The sequence below is a fragment of the Heptranchias perlo genome, chromosome 38, assembly GCF_035084215.1.
Source record: "Heptranchias perlo isolate sHepPer1 chromosome 38, sHepPer1.hap1, whole genome shotgun sequence".
In the NCBI taxonomy this organism is placed as follows: Eukaryota; Metazoa; Chordata; class Chondrichthyes; order Hexanchiformes; family Hexanchidae; genus Heptranchias; species Heptranchias perlo.
In genome coordinates this window covers 15,188,100-15,208,042 of record NC_090362.1, presented here as the reverse complement: position 1 = coordinate 15,208,042, position 19,943 = coordinate 15,188,100, and the positions used below count along the sequence as shown (strand labels likewise).

General features: G+C 43.4%; 1 protein-coding gene across 1 annotated transcript in view; it reads right to left on the bottom strand.

The window, feature by feature from the left end:
* Positions 1-19,943, bottom strand: part of LOC137304797 (tetraspanin-3-like) — a 40,888-nt gene that overhangs the window by 8,114 nt on the left and 12,831 nt on the right. The window contains exons 2-6 of the mRNA XM_067973521.1: positions 18,731-18,922; positions 17,835-17,909; positions 15,456-15,557; positions 13,372-13,524; positions 10,169-10,252 (exon numbers count right to left, since the gene is read on the bottom strand). Of these exons, the coding sequence (XP_067829622.1) occupies positions 10,169-10,252; positions 13,372-13,524; positions 15,456-15,557; positions 17,835-17,909; positions 18,731-18,922 (606 nt within the window). The remainder of the gene's footprint in view (positions 1-10,168; positions 10,253-13,371; positions 13,525-15,455; positions 15,558-17,834; positions 17,910-18,730; positions 18,923-19,943) is intronic.

Sequence of the window (19,943 nt, the reverse complement as noted above, 5' to 3'; positions counted from 1 at the left end):
AACATGAAAAGATGCAATAAATGCAGTTTCTTTTCCCTTATTGCATAAATCTACAAGTGAAGCCACAAAAGGAGATTCCTCAACAAGGGGTGGGGGGGGGGGGGGGGGGGGGGAAGTTGAGTTTGGAGATTGGTGGGGGGAGGGTGGTGCAAATACACAAAACCACCCGAAAGAACCCCCGATTGTTACATGCTGAGTTATTCACTAGCCTTACGGTTAGTCGCACAACACAAATCAAATTGGTAAACAATGTGGAGTAGATTACAATGAGTAAAGGGATACCCTTTATGCCTTCTAGTTACAATCTTTCCCACACCCTGAATCAAATTCCAAAGCAAAAACTACTGCAGGCCAGCTGCCCGTCAGCAAAGCAGTCACTAGAACAAGAGGTCCAGCCTTTGAAGCCCAATGGAAAATTGACAAGTTTATTGCGACAAAAACATCTTTTGATGTTGACCCAGGAACACCTCAAAAGTTCAGTTTGATCTTACAGCTCCAGAAGAGAAACCACCTTTTCAGTAGTAAATACAAGGCACTTTAAACCAGTATGGATTTTGGGATTCTAGCATTTGTGAATCAGCTTGCTGTGTTTGCGATCAAGATAAGGTAGCTGGGTGGAGATCAAAGCAGGAGGGCACTGTACAGGGATGCTCGATGTTAAAATATCCCCCTCAAAATCTCTTTGCAGCAGATTCCTTTTAACAGAGGCAGGCTGGAGACCCTGTCCCAGGCTCCTATCAATGATGGGCCCCCAGAGGTGGGCGATAAGAGGTGTACAGCCTTGGGTAATTAGCTGGAAAGAGTAAAATCTTACCCACTGGTTCTTCCTCCTTCTGAGGAGAACCTGGACCCCAACAGCCACCAACTGACAAAAGCATAACTAAGTAAGACAAATTTGTGTCAGAGGGCAAGTGATCTGGTGCAGCACAACATCGTAAATTTCTACACTATGTATAGCACCAGTTGTTGTTGCAATACATTGAGACATGGAGGCAGTTAAAAAAATGTTACTGAGCAGATCCGGTGATAAAATCACTTTGTCCAGTCACTCCGCAAGTACTAATATTCCCAATGTGCTCTCCCAACATTCCTGATTTTAGGTTCAGGATATTCTGTAGGATGCATTCGTTATTTTGAAGAGAGGAGAAAAAAAAATCAGCGGGGTTCCGAGGCATAGCGGACATTTGCCACTGTACGAGCACAAAGTCCCTTTTAATTACAGGTTTAGTGCAGTTTGTACACTGGTAAACTCTCCCTCATCCCCTCCCCCCCCCCCAATCCGAAGAGCATCTCCAAGTAGCAACTGTATGTTGTGATCACTTCTGGAAATACTTGCAATTCAAGAGATTCTAGAGTTTCTGTACACATGTCTGGGCAATATTGACAAATGCAAACAGAATTTAATTTTTCTAAAAATTATTTTGAACTGGAAGAACTCAATCTCTTATGACTGCTTTATAGGGTCTGAATGCAGCACTGCTCTGAAAAATAACCCAGAGGTAAACAGTAATTTCAATCCAAGTTATTTCTTTCTATAGCTGCCTGGCTTGAGTAAAGTTGCCACAGGATACTGTGTATTGTGTGGACGTGACACAATGGGGTCAGTGTGCACGCTCAAAGGCTTGCTTCAAAAAAGAAATCTCTACCCAGTCTGGCACTACTGCTGTTCCACTGATGCACAAGGTCAAAACAGAGCATCCAATGTTTCAGAATTTTTTGTTCATAAAAGTTGAAACCTTTTAAACAGGAAAGGTGTTCAGCATTTTATTTATTTTTTTCTTCAAAAAAGACAGGTGGTGCTTTTACATGAGCAGCTGAACCAAGAGGATAGATTCAGATTTGTGCTCGAGCTTCATTTCTCCAGCCACCCCCCAACACACATACACTGTCCACTTAATTTTCAGCAAGGCAGAAGGGTGTTTTCTCACCAGGGAGGGAAAAGGTAAAGCATCCAGTCTGCAATCACATACATTTAGTGCAGAAATAAAGCTGCACTCAGCTACACTGCTGCCTAGGGAATACTGGGTGATGTGGGGGAGGGGTAGATTAACATAAGGATTTTTTTTAAATATAAAAGACACCCTTCCAAGCACCATTTGTCACTACAAAATGCAGTGTGAAAAAAACAGCAAGAGATTTTTTTAAAACTGAGCTGTTGAATGTATAAGCCTGGAGAAACTGGAGTCATAGTCTGCGATTTTACAGACAGATGGATTAGTGTTTTAATAAAACTAACAGCATATAGGAGCAGCCCAGCAATGCGTGTACAGCTGCAGGACCAAACCTACCACTATAAAGCAGCCCTTTTCATATATGAAAGCCATGGTGTGGAGATGCCAGTGATGGACTGGGGTGGACAAATGTAAGGAATCTTACAACACCAGGTTATAGTCCAACAGTTTTATTTGAAACTAAAACTGTTGGACTATAACCTGGTGTTGTAAGATTCCTTACATATATGAAAGAGCTAGGCAGTTTTCAGACTGAAGATAGTGATTCTGTAGGGCAAATAGTGGGATGGGAGTTACATGCTGGAGTATAAGATGGAGGGTGCCCATCTGAAACATGGACCCATCTTCTCTTTTGGAAGCTGATGGGTCTGCAATATAGTGCAAACATTTTCAGTTTACTTTTAATCTGTATAGATTTTGCATTGTCAGGATGTGTAATTGATTAGGCATTTTCTTCCTAGAATGGGAAGTCCCTCATCTCAGGAGAAATGAGCTGATGCTTCAAAGAACCTTGGCATAGCCAAGCAGTTTGGTTCTGACTATCAGTGCATCTACTGAGGAACTGGATAATAGTGGGTCAGACTCATACCTTTCACCACTGGGACTGACAGGATGAAAGCTTGCTGGCTGTCAAGCCCTATGGGAAATCCTATTGGGCAGTCTCAAACCAGTTCCTGGTGGGTATAGACCTATAGCATAAATCCATCTCTAATTCAGCACTAATTGCCAATGTGGAAAAAGTGCCACATGGATACAGTAGGAATGTCCTTGAGGTCAGAACTGAGACAAGTTGGGGCTGATTAGCAGGAGCTTTGCATCTTACTGTGCTGTACCTGGGAACACTCAATGCAAACACAGGTGTCGGAAATGGAAAATGTTCCATTCCTCAGCACCTACATTCTCTCACTTGGAGAAAATAAAGTGCATCTCCTAAACAAGAGATGGAATGATTGCAGTCGGCAGCATAATCTATTTATACATTCACCATTTCTCAGTTACCCACAAATTGTTGTTTCTAGCATCCAATTTAAGACTCAAACTTTATGAATTAAATATCACATCCACTGTACAGGCTGTAAATGAACTATGCAGAGATATACAAAAGTAAGCTTTTTCAAAAATTTCCCAGGAGAGCTTGTCTGATAAAACTGTAAAATTCCCCCACTGACAGGTCAGTAAATAATTCCCCCCCCCAGCTCCCCCAACAAATAACATTTCAAGACAATCCAGCTCTGTACTTTCTCCACATGGATCTTCACAACATCTCCTCTATTGCTTTCTTGTGGCTTTAACTCTTGCAGTTGGTTTCTAGTGCTTGTATAACAACTTGCATTTATACAGCATCTAACTTTGAAAAGTTGCTTCTTGGATGTTATTGGAGGCATGATAGAGATACATATCCTGTGAAACGACCTTGGATGTTTTTCTTAGGTCCCAAGAGCTGCTGTGGGAAGCAACAGCCTCAAATCAGGCATCATAAGAACCAGCAACACACTGGTAAAGAAAGAATAATGCTTTGAGGTCATTAGTTTCTACTTCTGTATCACTCCAGCAATGCTGCTCAAGGTGCAGGGTGAGTTAACAGCTCATTCCCTACCTGCTCTATTGGCTGGTGATGCTGTAGCATGGGGTCATAACAGGTAGAAGCAAGCAAAATAGAGTAGCTCCCAATCTAGTCCAATACATTGGGTGTTTAGCTAGGTTTTATGGGAGAGTTTTACTATTTATATTGTGACCAATTTGACAATCCCACCCACATCCTACAATAAAATGAGGGAGAGAAAAAATCCTCAGCAATTTGGGCATTACATAGGTCTCTAATAAGAATGAATTTGCAACAAACATACTAATTAGTTAGTTCAGGATCAAACCTGCATACCCATAACATTGTTTAGTACAAGGGCAGTAAGAGACCCAAGATAACTGAGGTACCTCCACCTTCTTTCCAAGAAAGAGACAAGACAGTTCCTTGCTCAATGCCATCTCAGTAAATGTGGCAAACCAATTTGCTACACCCAATAAAACATCTAACAAAAAATAACCAAAACCCAAACCCAGACGCATATTGCTTGGAAGGAAGTGCTTGTGATTTGAATGCACAATAGTTTAATGTCTACAGTATTCGAAAGATTTGATAATGTTATAAGAGCAGGGGAATGGGACTAACTGGATTGCTCTTAAAGAGCCTGCATGGGCTTGGTGGGCCAAATGGCCTCCTTCTGTGCTGTAACCATTCTATGATTCTACGTTACAGATGAGAACATGTAGTTCCTCAACTTAAGAGCAAAGCCCACCCAGGAGCTGCTTTTAGCGACTGGCAAGTTTCCTCTGGGGTTGGCACTGACTGTGCGATACCCAAGTGTAGGGAGTCAGTGGCTCCAAGTGAAAAATACAAGCAGCTTATAACTAGTCAATCCCAAAATGGAAGTGTAGACTTTTAAAAAACTTCACAGCAACTCACTCAATGTACACAGGTCAATATTGACACTTGCAGGTGGCGCTGCAGGGACATTCACAAGAAGGAATAACTTGCAATGAAGCAAATCAAGTAATTCATAGGGAGGGAAACAGGTTTTTGTTCTACAGTGTTCACACAGCAATTCTGTAGATGGTATTTGCTAGTTTTATTGATAATAATCATGGATTTCTAAAATCAGTTTATTATCTCCAATGACACAATGTTGTGTTACTTACATGTCAACCACAGAACAGTTTCTGCCCAATGTACCTCACTAGTCAATTTCCTCCTTTCTTGAAAGTGCTGATTCATGCATGCCAGCTGCCCCCCTTCATGTGTGAGCCCAGATAGCCAATGTCAGCAGACCAGTGATGCGGACATGTTAGAATCAGATTCTGTCTTCGTCCAAATTCCGCACATGGGCAACTTTTAGCCTGAATCGCTAGATAGTGAGGGGAAAGGATTCTCTTTCCCCCACCCCAGCTTAGACTCCCAAGGCCAATTTCACAGCTCCACTGCTGCTCTAGATGAGACCACCGGAGAATGAAGCTTTCAACCACAACAGCTCCAATGTGCTGCATTACTGAATAATAAGACATGGGTCTGTGCATCATAGGGTACGGTAGCATAGTGGTTATGTTACTGGGCTAGTAATCCAGAGGCCTGGACTAAAATCCAGAGTCATGAGTTCAAATCCTGCCACGGCAGCTGGCGAATTTAAATTCAATTAATTAAATTCAATTAATTAAATAAAAATCTGGAATTAAAATACTAGTATCAGTAATGATGGCCATGAAACTACCGGATTGTCGTAAAAACCCATCTGGTTCACTAATGTCCTTTAGGGAAGGAAGCCTGCCGCCCTTACCCGGTCTGGCCTATATGTGACTCCAGACCCACAGCAATGTGGTTGATTCTTAATTGCCCTCTGAAATGGCCCAGCAAGCCACTCAGTTGTAAAATCTCGCTACGAAAAGTCACAATAAGAATAAAACCGGACGGACCACCCGGCATCGGACCACTAGGCACCGGACACGACAACGGCAAAACACCAAGCCCAGTCGACCCTGCAAGGTCCTCCTTACGAACATCTGGGGACTTGTGCCAAAATTGGGAGAGCTGTCCCACAGACTAGTCAAGCAACAGCCTGACATAGCCATACTCAGAATCATATCTTTCAGCCAACGTCCCAGACTCTTCCATCACCATCCCTGGGTATGTCCTGTCCCACCGGCAGGACAGACCCACCAGAGGTGGCGGTACAGTGATATACAGTCAGGAGGGAGTGGCCCTGGGAGTCCTCAACATTGACTCTGGACCCCATGAAATCTCATGGCATCAGGTCAAACATGGGCAAGGAAACCTCCTGCTGATTACCACCGACTGCCCTCCCTCAGCTGATGAATCAGTCATCCTCCATGTTGAACACCACTTGGAGGAAGCACTGAGGGTAGCAAGGGCACAAAATGTACTCTGGGTGGGGGACTTCAATGTCCATCACAAAGAGCGGCTCGGTAGCACCACCACTGACCGAGCTGGCCGAGTCCTGAAGGACATAGCTGCAAGACTGGGCCTGCGGCAGGTGGTGAGCGAACCAACACGAGGGAAAAACTTACTTGACCTCATCCTCACCAATCTACCTGTCGCAAATGCATCTGTCCATGACAGTATTGGTAGGAGTGACCACCGCACAGTCCTCGTGGAGATGAAATCCTGTCTTCGCACTGAGGACACCATCCAACGTGTTGTGTGGCACTACCACCGTGCTAAATGGGATAGATTCAGAACAGATCTAGCAGCTCAAAACTGGGCATCCATGAGGCGCTGTGGGCCATCAGCAGCAGCAGAATTGTATTCCAGCACAATCTGTAACCTCATGGCCCGGCATATTCCTCACTACCATTACCAACAAGCCAGGGGATCAACCCTGGTTCAATGAGGAGTGTAGAAGAGCATGCCAGGAGCAGCACCAGGCGTACCTAAAAATGAGGTGCCAACCTGGTGAAGCTACAACTCAGTACTACATGCATGCGAAACAGCGGAAGCAACATGCTATAGACAGAGCTAAGCGATTCCACAACCAACGGATCAGATCAAAGCTCTGCAGTCCTGCCACATCCAGTCGTGAATGGTGGTGGACAATTAAACAACTAACGGGAGGAGGAGGCTCTGCAAACATCCCCATTCTCAATGATGGCGGAGTCCAGCACGTGAGTGCAAAAGACAAGGCTGAAGCGTTTGCAACCATCTTCAGCCAGAAGTGCCGAGTGGATAATCCATCTCAGCCTCCTCCCGATATCCCCACCATCACGGAAGCCAGTCTTCGGCCAATTCGATTCACTCCACGTGATATCAAGAAACGGCTGAGTGCACTGGATACAGCAAAGGCTATGGGCCCCCGACAACATCCCAGCTGTAGTGCTGAAGACTTGTGCTCCAGAACTAGCTGCGCCTCTAGCCAAGCTGTTCCAGTACAGCTACAACACTGGCATCCACCCGACAATGTGGAAAATTGCCCAGGTATGTCCTGTCCACAAAAAGCAGGACAAATCCAATCCGGCCAATTACCGCCCCATCAGTCTACTCTCAATCATCAGCAAAGTGATGGAAGGTGTCGTCGACAGTGCTATCAAGCGGCACTTACTCACCAATAACCTGCTCACCGATGCTCAGTTTGGGTTCCGCCAGGACCACTCGGCTCCAGACCTCATTACAGCCTTGGTCCAAACATGGACAAAAGAGCTGAATTCCAGAGGAGAGGTGAGAGTGACTGCCCTTGACATCAAGGCAGCATTTGACCGAGTGTGGCACCAAGGAGCCCTAGTAAAATTGAAGTCCATGGGAATCAGGGGGAAAACTCTCCAGTGGCTGGAGTCATACCTGGCACAAAGGAAGATGGTGGTGGTTGTTGGAGGCCAGTCATCTCAGCCCCAGGGCATTGCTGCAGGAGTTCCTCAGGGCAGTGCCCTTGGCCCAACCATCTTCAGCTGCTTCATCAATGACCTTCCCTCCAACATAAGGTCAGAAATGGGGATGTTCGCTGATGACTGCACAGTGTTCAGCTCCATTCGCAACCCCTCAGATAATGAAGCAGTCCGAGCCTGCATGCAGCAAGACCTGGACAACATCCAGGCTTGGGCTCATAAGTGGCAAGTAACATTCACGCCAGATAAGTGCCAGGCAATGACCATCTCCAACAAGAGAGAGTCTAACCACCTCCCCTTGACATTCAACGGCATTATCATCGCGGAATCCACCATCATCAACATCCTGGGGGTCACCATTGACCAGAAACTTAACTGGACCAGCCATATAAATACTGTGGCTACGAGAGCAGGTCAGAGGTTGGGTATTCTGCGGCGAGTGACTCACCTCCCGACTCCCCAAAGCCTTTCCACCATCTACAAGGCACAAGTCAGGAGTGTGATGGAATACTCTCCACTTGCCTGGATGAGTGCAGCTCCAACAACACTCAAGAAGCTCGACACCATCCAAGATAAAGCAGCCCGCTTGATTGGCACCCCATCCACCACCCTAAACATTCACTCCCTTCACCACCGGCGCACTGTGGCTGCAGTGTGCACCATCCACAGGATGCACTGCAGCAACTCGCCAAGGCTTCTTCGACAGCACCTCCCAAACCGGCGACCTCTACCACCTAGAAGGACAAGGGCAGCAGGCGCATGGGAACACCACCACCTGCACGTTCCCCTCCAAGTCACACACCATCCCGACTTGGAAATATATCGCCGTTCCTTCATTGTCGCTGGGTCAAAATCCTGGAACTCCCTTCCTAACAGCATTGTGGGAGAACCGTCACCACACGGACTGCAGCAGTTCAAGAAGGCGGCTCACCACCACCTTCGAGGGCAATTAGGGATGGGCAATAAATGCCGGCCTTGCCAGCGACGCCCACATCCCGTGAACGAATAAAAAAAAAAGGTCCCCACATGGCTGGTGATCCCAGCCATCACACATTTTCAGCTCGGGTTAATGGATAGCTATCATAAAAATGTTTTTATTGAATATGACGACTGACATTTGGGTCAGTGATTGTGTTTTGTGCTGTGCTAAAACGTGACAAGATTAATCTCTCCTTAACCCAGGAACAGAGCGCCATTGTGGTACCTATACTGCTACCCAGGCTGAACTCAGCTGACTTTGCACAGATGGAAGACGGCCCTTGTACAGCTACTCTGCTGTCAGCTAAGGAGGCACTGCAAAAAAAAGCCCCTTGCAGGTTAATGTATTATGAACTGACTGGTATCAGTTTCAAAGGTGGTGCATCTTTATCACTTGTGGTGCAACAAGTACCTAGTGTTTTGAGAATGGGGTCTTCATCTTCAATAGCAGCACAATAATCCTAACATTTTGATTGAAAGAAAATAACTAGGACATTAAAGTAGAAAATAAATCATTCTGAAATGGAGCTTGAAAAGGTGCAGTCACATGATCTTCACAGGTCACCCAAACCAAGGGTGATATACAAGGCCTGGTGGCAGTTTAGTGATATGCCACAAGTCAGATCCCATCAACAGACTGAGCACAAGGACAGATTACAGAAACTTGCACTCTTAGCTTTGAAAGGCAGCAAATGAGAAGTGGGGGAGGGAATCTTACAGAAGTAGTGCACATTAAAAAACAGTGGAGAAAAGCTAAACCCGGACCATTATTTAAAGGTAAACCAAAATAAGGAGGCACAGATACAAATTGGTGAAGGGCAAATTTAGGACAATCAGGAAGAAAATGCTCAACACAGAATGCAAGAATAGTGAAGCTGAAAATTTAGATCTTAATGGATGGTGTGACTTGTGGGGCATGAAAGATGGGCTGAATGGCCCTCATTTGTAGTCGTGTTGCGATGTGACAAGTTCAATGAGAGCGCGCACGGCCCTGCCTCCTCCTCTATATACTATCCCCCTATTGGAACTCAAATTCCCTGTAGCAGCAACCTCAAATGGGATGGCATCTTAATAGATGTGAACATGTCAGCCATCATATATAATCCATCTACAAAAAGGAGTAAAAGATGAAAGCAGTTTACCACAAGTTCCATTGATGGTAACACCCATGCATGTTATGACCTATAAAACAAGAGCGAAACCTAGCACTAGATCAAACGCTTACCAGATGACATAAAAGACACAGGTGTGGTTTACAACTAGTGAAGGCAAGTCAACAATTATATGCCAGTTGAAAGCAAGCCTGAATGGCTATCACTGAAGCTCCAATTCTCACAGGTGTGTAAGACCCACACAGCAAGTGTGATGCTGTTTTTAATCTTGCAAAACAATCCAACATATTGCTACTGTTTCCGTATGCTCTCTTTCCACAGTAGGCCACCATAATCAATATATAAAGAGCAGGGGAGTGGGATTAATTGGATAGCTCTTTCAAAGCCGGCACAGGCACAATGGGCCAAATAGCCTCCTGTGCTTTAAGATTCGATACCAACTCAGTCTTCAGCCTTCAGCCTTACCTGAATAATTGCAAATGCCAGAGCAGCCGTAATAACATACATCATGATTTCTTGTAGCTTCTTCACCACCAGAACTTTGCATCCCTGTGCGTGGTTAAAAGATTTTTAAAAATGAAAATTATGCCCAGTTTTTTTGTTTCTTCTCTCCTCCACCCCACATGCACATTTCTCCCTTGAACTTCAAAAGACATCAGCAATCGTCCTGTATCTCAGCCACATGGTCACTCATTGTGAGCCAGTGAGCATCGTAGCTGATCCTACCCTCACATTTTTGTTGCAGGGGCCATTGGATATTAAATCAGGAACCTGGGTTGATTTTTTTCCCTCCTCCCCAGTCCAGCGTACTATCAGTAGCAGCACTACAACAGCCCTGGATAAGAACAGCTAACAGCACAGATCAGCAATCAAGTATAACTTAATAGTACATCAGATTGCACCTTGATCCACTAGGTTATCTGGGGAGTTCCTGTTCAAGAATGGGAAACTCTGCTCTTGCACAGCAATTCTGGTATTGGTGCCACATCAGTAAAATGGTGAAAGAGTTGCAGGTTGTTCGAGAAACTTGGGAGATTAACCACGGAGTAATATACTGGCATGGATAGAGGATTGGCTAACTAACAGAAAACAGAGTCAGGATAAAAAGGTCATTTTCAAAATGGTAATCTGTAACTTGTGGGGTGCTGCAGGGATCTCAACTATTTACAATATACATCAATGACTTGGATGAAGGAACAGTGTCTTGTGGCCAAATTTGTTGAAGATACAAAGATAGGTGGAAAAGCAAGCTGCGATGAGGACAGTGTCTGCAAAGGGATATTGAAAGGTTAAGTGGCTGGGCAAAAATTTGGCAGATGGAATATAATGTGGGAAAATGTGAAGTCTTCCACTTTGGGAGGAAAAATTAAAAAAGCAAAATATTATTTGAATGGAGAAATACTACAAAATGCTGCAGTACAGAGGGATCTGGGTGTCCTTGTACATGAAACACAGTCAACATACAGGTGCAGCTGGTAATCCAGAAGGCAAACGGAATATTGGCCTTTATTTCTAGGGGGATGGAGTATAAAAGCAGGGAGGTCGTGCTACAACTGTACAGGGTGCTGGTGAGACCACACCTGGAGTACTGCATTAGGTTCTGGTGCCCTTATTTAAGGAAGGACATACTTGCATTGGAGGCAGTTCAGAGAAGGTTCACTAGGTTGATTCCAGGTATGGAAGAGTTGTCTAATGAGGAAAGATTGAACAGGTTGGGTCTATACTCATTGGAGTTTAGAAGAATGAGAGGAGATCTTATTGAAACATACAAGATTGAGGGGACTCAATAGGGTAGATGCTGAGAGGATGTTACCCCTCACAGGGGAATCTAAAACTAGGGGGCATAGTCTCAGAATAAGGGGTTGCCCGTTTAAGACGAAAGTGAGGAGGAATTTCTTCTCCCAGAGGGTCATGAATCTTTGGAATTCTTTACCCCAAAAAGCTGTGGAGGCTGAGTCATTGAATACATTCAAGGCTGAGTTAGACAAATTTTTGATCAGCACAGGAGTCAAAGGATATGGGGAAGAGGGAGGAAAGTGGAGTTGAGGTAAAAATCAGATCAGCCATGATCTCATTGAATGGCAGGGCAGGCTCAAGGGGCTGAATGGCCTGCTCCTATCTCTTCTGGTCAACTACATCATATCAGGATAGTGACAAACAAATCAGAGCCCATTATTGCACATCTAGCAGCAAGCTCACAGGTGCACTGAACAAACTAGTCGAACTAGTCAGTTGTCTTTTCCACTGAATGGCTCAGGGAAACGGATACGGAATCTTACCTACTTTGCTTCTATAAAAGCAATATACAGGTTTAACATTATGAAAGTCAAATTAAATAAGTTAAATTATATTGTGACAAATGTCATTTCAGGCACACTGTTCTCAACAGCAAATAGCAATCTTTTTCAGCTAAACTAAAATTTAAAAACACCCTTTTTAAAAAAAGTTATTGAGAGAGAACATTCATGTAAAGCTCCTCTGGTTTAGATGCAACTGGCTTAAAAAGTGAAGCACAGAATTATACACTTTTTACCATAATAACTACATCAGTTTTATTTTTAAAATTTCCTTTTGGGATATGAGTGACACTGGCAGGGCCACATTTATTGCTCATCCCTAGTTGCCCTGAAGATGGTGGTGGGCCTCCATCTTGAGCAATTGTTTTTTCAACAGCTAAGTCTTCCAGGCCACTTCAGGGGACAATAGGAGTTAAACACAGTAAGACTTCAGATATATGTAGGCCAGACCAGATAAGAGTGGCAGGTTCCTTTCCTGAAGGGCATTAGTGAACCAGTTGGTGTCATTCTTTTTTAAAAAAAGAAAAACACAGCAGCTTTCATGGACTTATTTTTCTGGTGGCAGCCCACAAGTTACAAGATTTACTCAATACAATTACACAACTTGACACAGTAGGCCTACCTGTATTCTAATTCTGGGCCACAACCTGCCATTGCTCCCTAGCCTGCAGGGATGTTGAAATGCATCAAGTCAGCAGTTTGTTGGGCCCAACTTAGCTTACTTCGGTGAGGTTGGAAATAATGTCAAACTTAAACTTGTGACTGTACACATTTCAGATTGTTTTCAAGGGGGTGTATCAAAAAGGAGAGACTGTTTGGGGAGGGATGGGACAGGCTTAAATGGAGGCAGAAGAGAGTGCACACAGGAGAGAAAAACTGTTCAAAAAAGACACACTTGGGTTTTAAAAAGACTGCAGAAGGAAGAGAGTAAGGAAAGGAGTTCCAGAGTTTTGGAAGAGTTTAAAGTAGGAGATGCTGCAATGCAAGGTGCACTGTGGGAGAACTTCACCACACGGACTGCAGTGGTTCAAGGCGGCAGCTCACCACCACCTTCTCAAGGGCAATTAGGGATGGGCAATAAATGCTGGTCTTGCCAGTGACGCCCACATCACATGAACGAATAAAAAAAAATGTAAAGAACATCATGTAGGACGATGTAATATATACTGAAAGACTGAATACTTTCAAAAATGCTGATTAATAACCCACTGCTATGGAACAAACCTACCCACTTCATTTTAAAAAGTAGATATTTGGAATTTTTCAGCCAGTTTATCCACATACTGGAATTTGAGCCCAACGAGAATTTTCAAATTACAACTGAAGTAAATTTTTCCTTCTGCAATAGTGGTCACTTGTTCTCAGCCTTACCTCTGAATACAGGTCCGAAGGACGGTTCATGCTGCCTGTGCAGTTGCTGATGTCAGATTTGCAGCAGCTGATCGGCACACTATTGTTTTTCGTTTGTTTGAACCATGGTGTATTTTCCCAATCAGAGTAATTGTGGATGCCACAACAGCGCAGCTATAAGACAGAAGTACATAGTTAGTTAAAACTTGCATAGATGGCACTCATCATACCACAGTTTTTCAAACTGGGGTTCCTAAATCCTTGGAGCAACCAAAATCAGGTTTCCGAATGTTTCTTTATTTGTTGACTTGCAGGCACAATTTCTGTCATACACTAATAAAAATGCTATTGTGGCAGAAAGCATGTGTGTTCTTTTGGATAGGTAACACAGCCTTTCAGACATCAGGACAGTGGTGGGGGGATCCTGTGGACTACATCAATAGTTGCCTCACCACCACCCCAACAAAACAATGGCACCCCAGTGCACCAAACTACTTCGCCTCTGCCCCCCTCCCAGAGTTAACTCCATATCTCTGCGTGTGCGCATGTGACATTATATATGCACATACACGGACTTGCCACTGGGGACACTAACTAGCGACTAAGAAACCCTGCTGATTTTGTCTAAGCCCACGGTCTTAGGAAGTAAATTGTAGCATCCCAACTGCTCCCACAGCTGAGGTTACTTAACTCTGCAGAGTCCACATCAAAAAGATTTTTTTTTAATAAATGAGTTGTGACAATTCTCCACTCACCCCACACTTGAAGCTGCAATAAAATATTTCAAATATAATTTAAACTGGATCAATAGGTGAGTTTAGTATTTTCATTTACAACAAATGAAAAAGGATTATATTGCAAGGCTGTACAGTAACACTAGAGGGGTTTGAATCTCAAGCCACAAGAGCAGCCAGTCATCTAAAACCTTTTAAGTACAATACTGTGTTGCACATTTTTGGACAATCTGTATATAGCTGATTCTTCAACTCAAGAAGCAGAGTTCATATCTTTTGCTATCAATTACAAATATCAAGCTTTTTGTAGCTTTAAGATGAGAGCAATTACAACACATGTAATTGCAAAAAAAGTAGGAAAGTGCAATGCCCACTGTGCCAAGGCAGTAGCTGCACTGCAATTAAACAACTAGCTTCAAAGCTACTAGGCTGGAGGCAGATGGAAACATCAGGGAAGGCTTCCCACTCCTGACTGCGACCTATCCTTCAATTGAGACATTAAACAGTCTGCCCCACCAGATGAATACTAAAGATTCCATGGCATTAGTTGGAGAAGGGAGTTCTCCCAGTGTCCTGACCAACATTCCTATCAAATAACCATAAGAACAAAGTTATCTGGATATGCATCTAATTGCTTTTTGGCTGCTGCTTTTGCCTATACAACAGTCAATACACTTTGAAAAAGTAATTCACAGTGATGTGCTTTAAGATAAGGTGATAAGACATCATCCTTGCTAGAACATGCATTTGTGTAAACAGAATTAGACTTGGCTGCAATGCCTCTCCATCACTGAACAGCCCTACTGATGCTACAGCCATATAAACGATGGGCTGATTACTGAGCACTGGACGGGACATAAGTGCAATTGTTCAAAAATAATGAATGTGATTAAATATTCTGGCTACCACTCTGTTCAGGCCAACAATGCAAACAACAGCACTGCCAGCATGTGCAAGTGGGCCAAATGCTCAGTGTAACTATGGCCAGAAAACAGTGACCTGCGATACCCACACCACTTACGTTTGCTAGCAGCACTATCTCTCCAGTGGCGTGGGAGCAAGACGCCTCTCAAGGTGATGCACCTCGTAGCTGGGAGAACTGGTCAGGAGTACTATAATACCAATGGGAAATAGAGCAAGAAAAATGGCCACCAGACACACTGTTCTAATGATGTAATGATCTGATGTCCTTGGATGCAGCCTACAGCTTTCACTGCAGCATGGAATAACCAGGGGATGGGGGTAGGGGGAAAAGAGTCTTCAACATCCAAACAGTATTATCGAAAAGGTATCTACTGAAGAACACGCAAACTGATTGCATCCCAATGGTGAAGCACAAACTGAACGGGTGCGTTGTTTAGTTACTCTCACCTGTCTCTGTACGTAATCAATAGCACGGCTGGCAGCATCTGGGTATGTTCCATTGTATTCATTGTACACTTTCTGAATACTGTTATCAACCTCATCCTCCACCTGCACAGAATAAAACAAGTTTTAGACTCCTGTGCTGCAAGGCTGACTAATGTCACAGCACCAGAGAAAGGGCAAAGCATGTTAGTTAAATGGTTACTAAACTTTACTCTTTTTTAGTTAGGAAACACAACTATGAGCATTTACTACATTTAAGATTTCTTCACACTTTCTTTTTTTAAAAAAAACAGGAAGTAACAATATGTAGCTAGTTACAGCCCAGAGTTTGTCAGGTAATGAATCCTGGAAATGAACCCAAATACTTTATACACCAAGTTCACTTGACAGCACTATATAAAAAGGACAATGCTGCTACACAGGCATGCAACATGACTCTACCCAGAGCAGCCTTACTTTACAGAAGGATTTCACTAGTCTGTGTGCAAGATTGCCACTACAACAAATCCTGCAATTTTTGGAATTAAATGAAGTTTCTCTTTTAACTGAATCCAATTCATTCTGAAATTACCCCCGGCCTATCATTGAGGAATAAATTACCAAATCAGACTAGTTTGCATATAAGCAGCCTCTTTGCCTTACTTGCAGTGTAAACAATTATTCACTTGATTTCAACCATCTATTTATGAGCCCCTCTTAAAGCTTGCAGGGTGTGGTACTGCAGAAAGTAAAACTCAGAAGAGTTTAGGCAGCATGAGGCAGTCAGCTTGTAACACCAGAACTCAGTGCGACTCAAAGCTCAATGTTGAACCAAGAAGGACAATGCAGATGCACACGTTTAACTGAAGCAAAGCAGCCAAAATTTACAAACTAAGCCAGTAATGCTGGCAGCCCATGTTACCAGCAACCTAATGAATCCATAGCTTGTTCTTTCAATTCCCGAATCTATTCACCTCCAAATTTTCCTTCAGCTACATCACCAGCATGGGTCACCTCAGGACATGGAATACCATACTTTGGAGCAGGGGTTATAAAGATTTCTGATCTTCCTCCCACATCAGAATAACTTTTTGGTTGAGCACAAGATACAGGGTAGGGAGGTCAATTCCAGCTCATCCATCCAGAATGATCCTATAGCCCTCATCACAGCATCTAACTTTTTTTTAATAAAAGTTGATTTCAAAGTTTCGCCACCACTACCCTACCCAACAGTCCATGCCATGTGTTAATCACTGACGTACTCCCTGATATCAAGCATAAACTTGTTTTTTTTCTAGTTTGAACTTGTCCAACTGGCACAGCTTTATTTGTGTATCTTTTCTATACCAGTCTCTATAAAGCTACCCTTCCAATTGCCTTTCAAAGCTGAAAAGTCCATGTTTCTTCAGTCACAACTACTACAGCTAGCATTTATAAAAAGCACCTTTAACGTAGTAAAACATCCCAAGGCGGTTCACAGGAGCGATCAAACAAAATTTGACACCAAGCCAGAGATATTACGACAGGTGACCAAAAGCTTGGTCAAAGAGGTTAGTTTTAAAAGAGTGCCTTAAAGCAGGAGGGATGGACGTGCAGAGGGAGGGAATTCCAGAGCTTAGGGACTTAGCAGCTGAAGGCATGGCTGCCAATGGTGGAGCAAAGAGATCTCAGCGGGTTGTAGGTTACAGAGATAGAGAGGGCCGAAGCCATGAGGGATTTGAAAACAAGGATGAGAATTTTAAAATTCACATTAATCCTATGACCCTAGGGATCAATCTTCTGGCTCTTCTCTGCACACAATCTCCAGGGCTCGAATATCTCCCCCTTTGTCTGACAAGAAATGGATACAACACAAAGTATAGTCTGACCACAACACTGCATGACTTATTCAGAGATTTGTAACTCTTGATTGCTGCACAAAGTTTAAAGAAAGGCTGGGGTCTGAACCTACATGCCCAGGGTGAGAACAGGATGCACGCTACTAGAGGCTACTGAACTATAGGGCCACCCCACCTTATATTTACAGAATGTATTAGAAAATACATTTTTAAAAATTCTAACATAATGTATACAATCTGTACTGTATTCCTTTGAACTGCTGTGTTGCATTTTGTGCCCTATATTTGAAGTGTGTAAACTGTATCTTTAAGTTATGAAAGTACATTTTGAAATTAAAAATTTACACAAACTAGAAGCATTTTATCTAATGGCATTATACTATAATTGGCATCTATAATCATTACATCAATGGCATTTCTTTTCCCTACTGCTGTGCAGTAGTGGATGGCAGTCATGTTTTGCTTTTTACATGAAATGAATTTCAGCAACCAGCCCCCACCACCACCCAACTAATAGGGAATTAAAGCACGTCAGTCTGCATGTAGGGGGATATCCTGCATTTACCTTTGCTCTGTAGATATAGCCAAGTACCACGACAACTCCCTCTGTGATGAAAACTAACAGCAGGATCAGCACAAACTTTTGGGGAAAGAAATAAAGAGAACATTTCAGTTTCTGCAGATTAAATATCACATTGTTAACCTGTGCTACAAATAGTCCTTTGTGCAGGCTTTTTGTGACCTATAAATATACGAGCAACAAAAAATGATTTGAAAAGCCAAATGGGACTTGCTATTTATCACCTACTACGAGAACCATCTCAAGGCTTTAACGCTGTGTGCTGTCACCCACCCTGTAGACACTTTTTATGGCCTTTTTCTATATCAGGGGGTGCTTTTGCATTAAGTACCATCACCTCCCAATCCATGGGTCTCAGTCTGCATCACTCGAGTAAATCAACCAATCTTACCTTCGGCACGAGTCACAGGGGAGAAAATGGGAGGGAAAAAATTGAGTTAACACCCTTTTAAAAAGGGCAATCAGATGGTGTCATTCATGATTTAGATTTCATTCCACAAACACATGATCATGCATACAAGGGGCAGCATCTTAAGCTTTTCAGGCTAAACATAGTGGTTTCTCCTTGGCTCATTTATCACCATTTCATCCACACAACAAATTCTCTTTTCCCAGTCCATTAAAAAGTAAATTGGTTCCTTCAGATTGCTGAAGTCCATTAACATAGGGCCCAGAAACTAAAACTCCAAGCCAACAATGATATCCAAACCAGCTTTTGAGCTAACAAGGAGTTTAATTTTAAAATCTTTTTTCTTGAAACGAGATTTAAATGTTGCATTTCCAACATTTCAATTATTTAAAGCTGCAGTATGGGTTAAGACAGCACATTTTAGTTTAAATTAACTTATTTGTTCAGATACTGCATTACTCGCCCAACTTACAGTTGCCAGGCCACAGTGGCTTTCACGGATAGTGGCACAGCAGCCGATCAAGCCGATGATAAACAGGAGCGTCCCAACCCCAATGATGACAACTGCAGGAATCAGAGTGTACACATCTTCAAAGAAGTGATCGTAGTCATCGTATGTAATGAAGACGTAGGCTCCCACGTAACACAGGATCCCTGCTGCCGCCTGTATGAAAACATTTTTAAAAAAATGAATAATTTGCAATTCCATATGCCTGCAATAGCCAAATTTGAGACACACCATTCTGATCAACTAGCTGTTTTTATATTGATCTTTGGCTACCAGCTCCAGTTTTCTTAGGATCTGGGTGCTGGCAAGTCTGCATTTATTGTCTATTAGTTACCCCTTTGTGATTGTTTTTACAACCAAGCAGTTTCCTAGGCCACTTCAGAGCCAGTAAGAGCCATCCAGTGTGGGACTGGTGGCACGTTTGCCAGACTAGGTGGCGATAGTAGGTTGCCTTCTGAGCAGCTGGGTTTTTAAACAATCCAGCAGCTTTCAGTTATTTCGTTCTAGTGCCAGCCCACAATTACCAGACTTCATAGAATCATAGATAGGTTACAGCACGGAAGGAGGCCATTCGGCCCATCGAGTCCGCACCAGCTCTAAGCAAGAGCAATCCAGCTAGTCTCACTCCCCCACCCTTTCCCACAGCCCTGCAATTTCTCTCCCCCCCCCCCTTTTAAGTACTTATCCAATTCTCTTTTGAAGGCCACGATTGAATCTACTTCCACCACCCCCTTGGGCAGTGCATTCCAAATACTAACCACTCGCTGTGTAAAAAAGTTTCTCCTCATGTCACCTTTGGTTCTTAGTGAAACCAATTTCACAACTTACTAGTCCAGTACCAGAGTGCACTAAACTGTAGCCCGAGTGATCTGCAGCTGGTAGTCAAATAAGCCCATGAGTTTAACTTTGGCCACTAAATATGCTGCATCAGGGGCAGCATGACCAGCAAGGATTTTCATAATTTTCTGATGCCATGACTTTACATTACAATCCCATTAGGTACATGCCCCCTCCCTACAATGTAGTGATAAGAAGAAAGCCTGGGCTGTTTTAAGTGATACAATGTCATGTTAACATCATGGCACACTTCGCCACCAGTTCCAAGGAACGCTACCAGCAATTAACTTTGAGCTGCATTCATGCACTGATTGCCAAAGACCCAGTTTGTAGCATAACA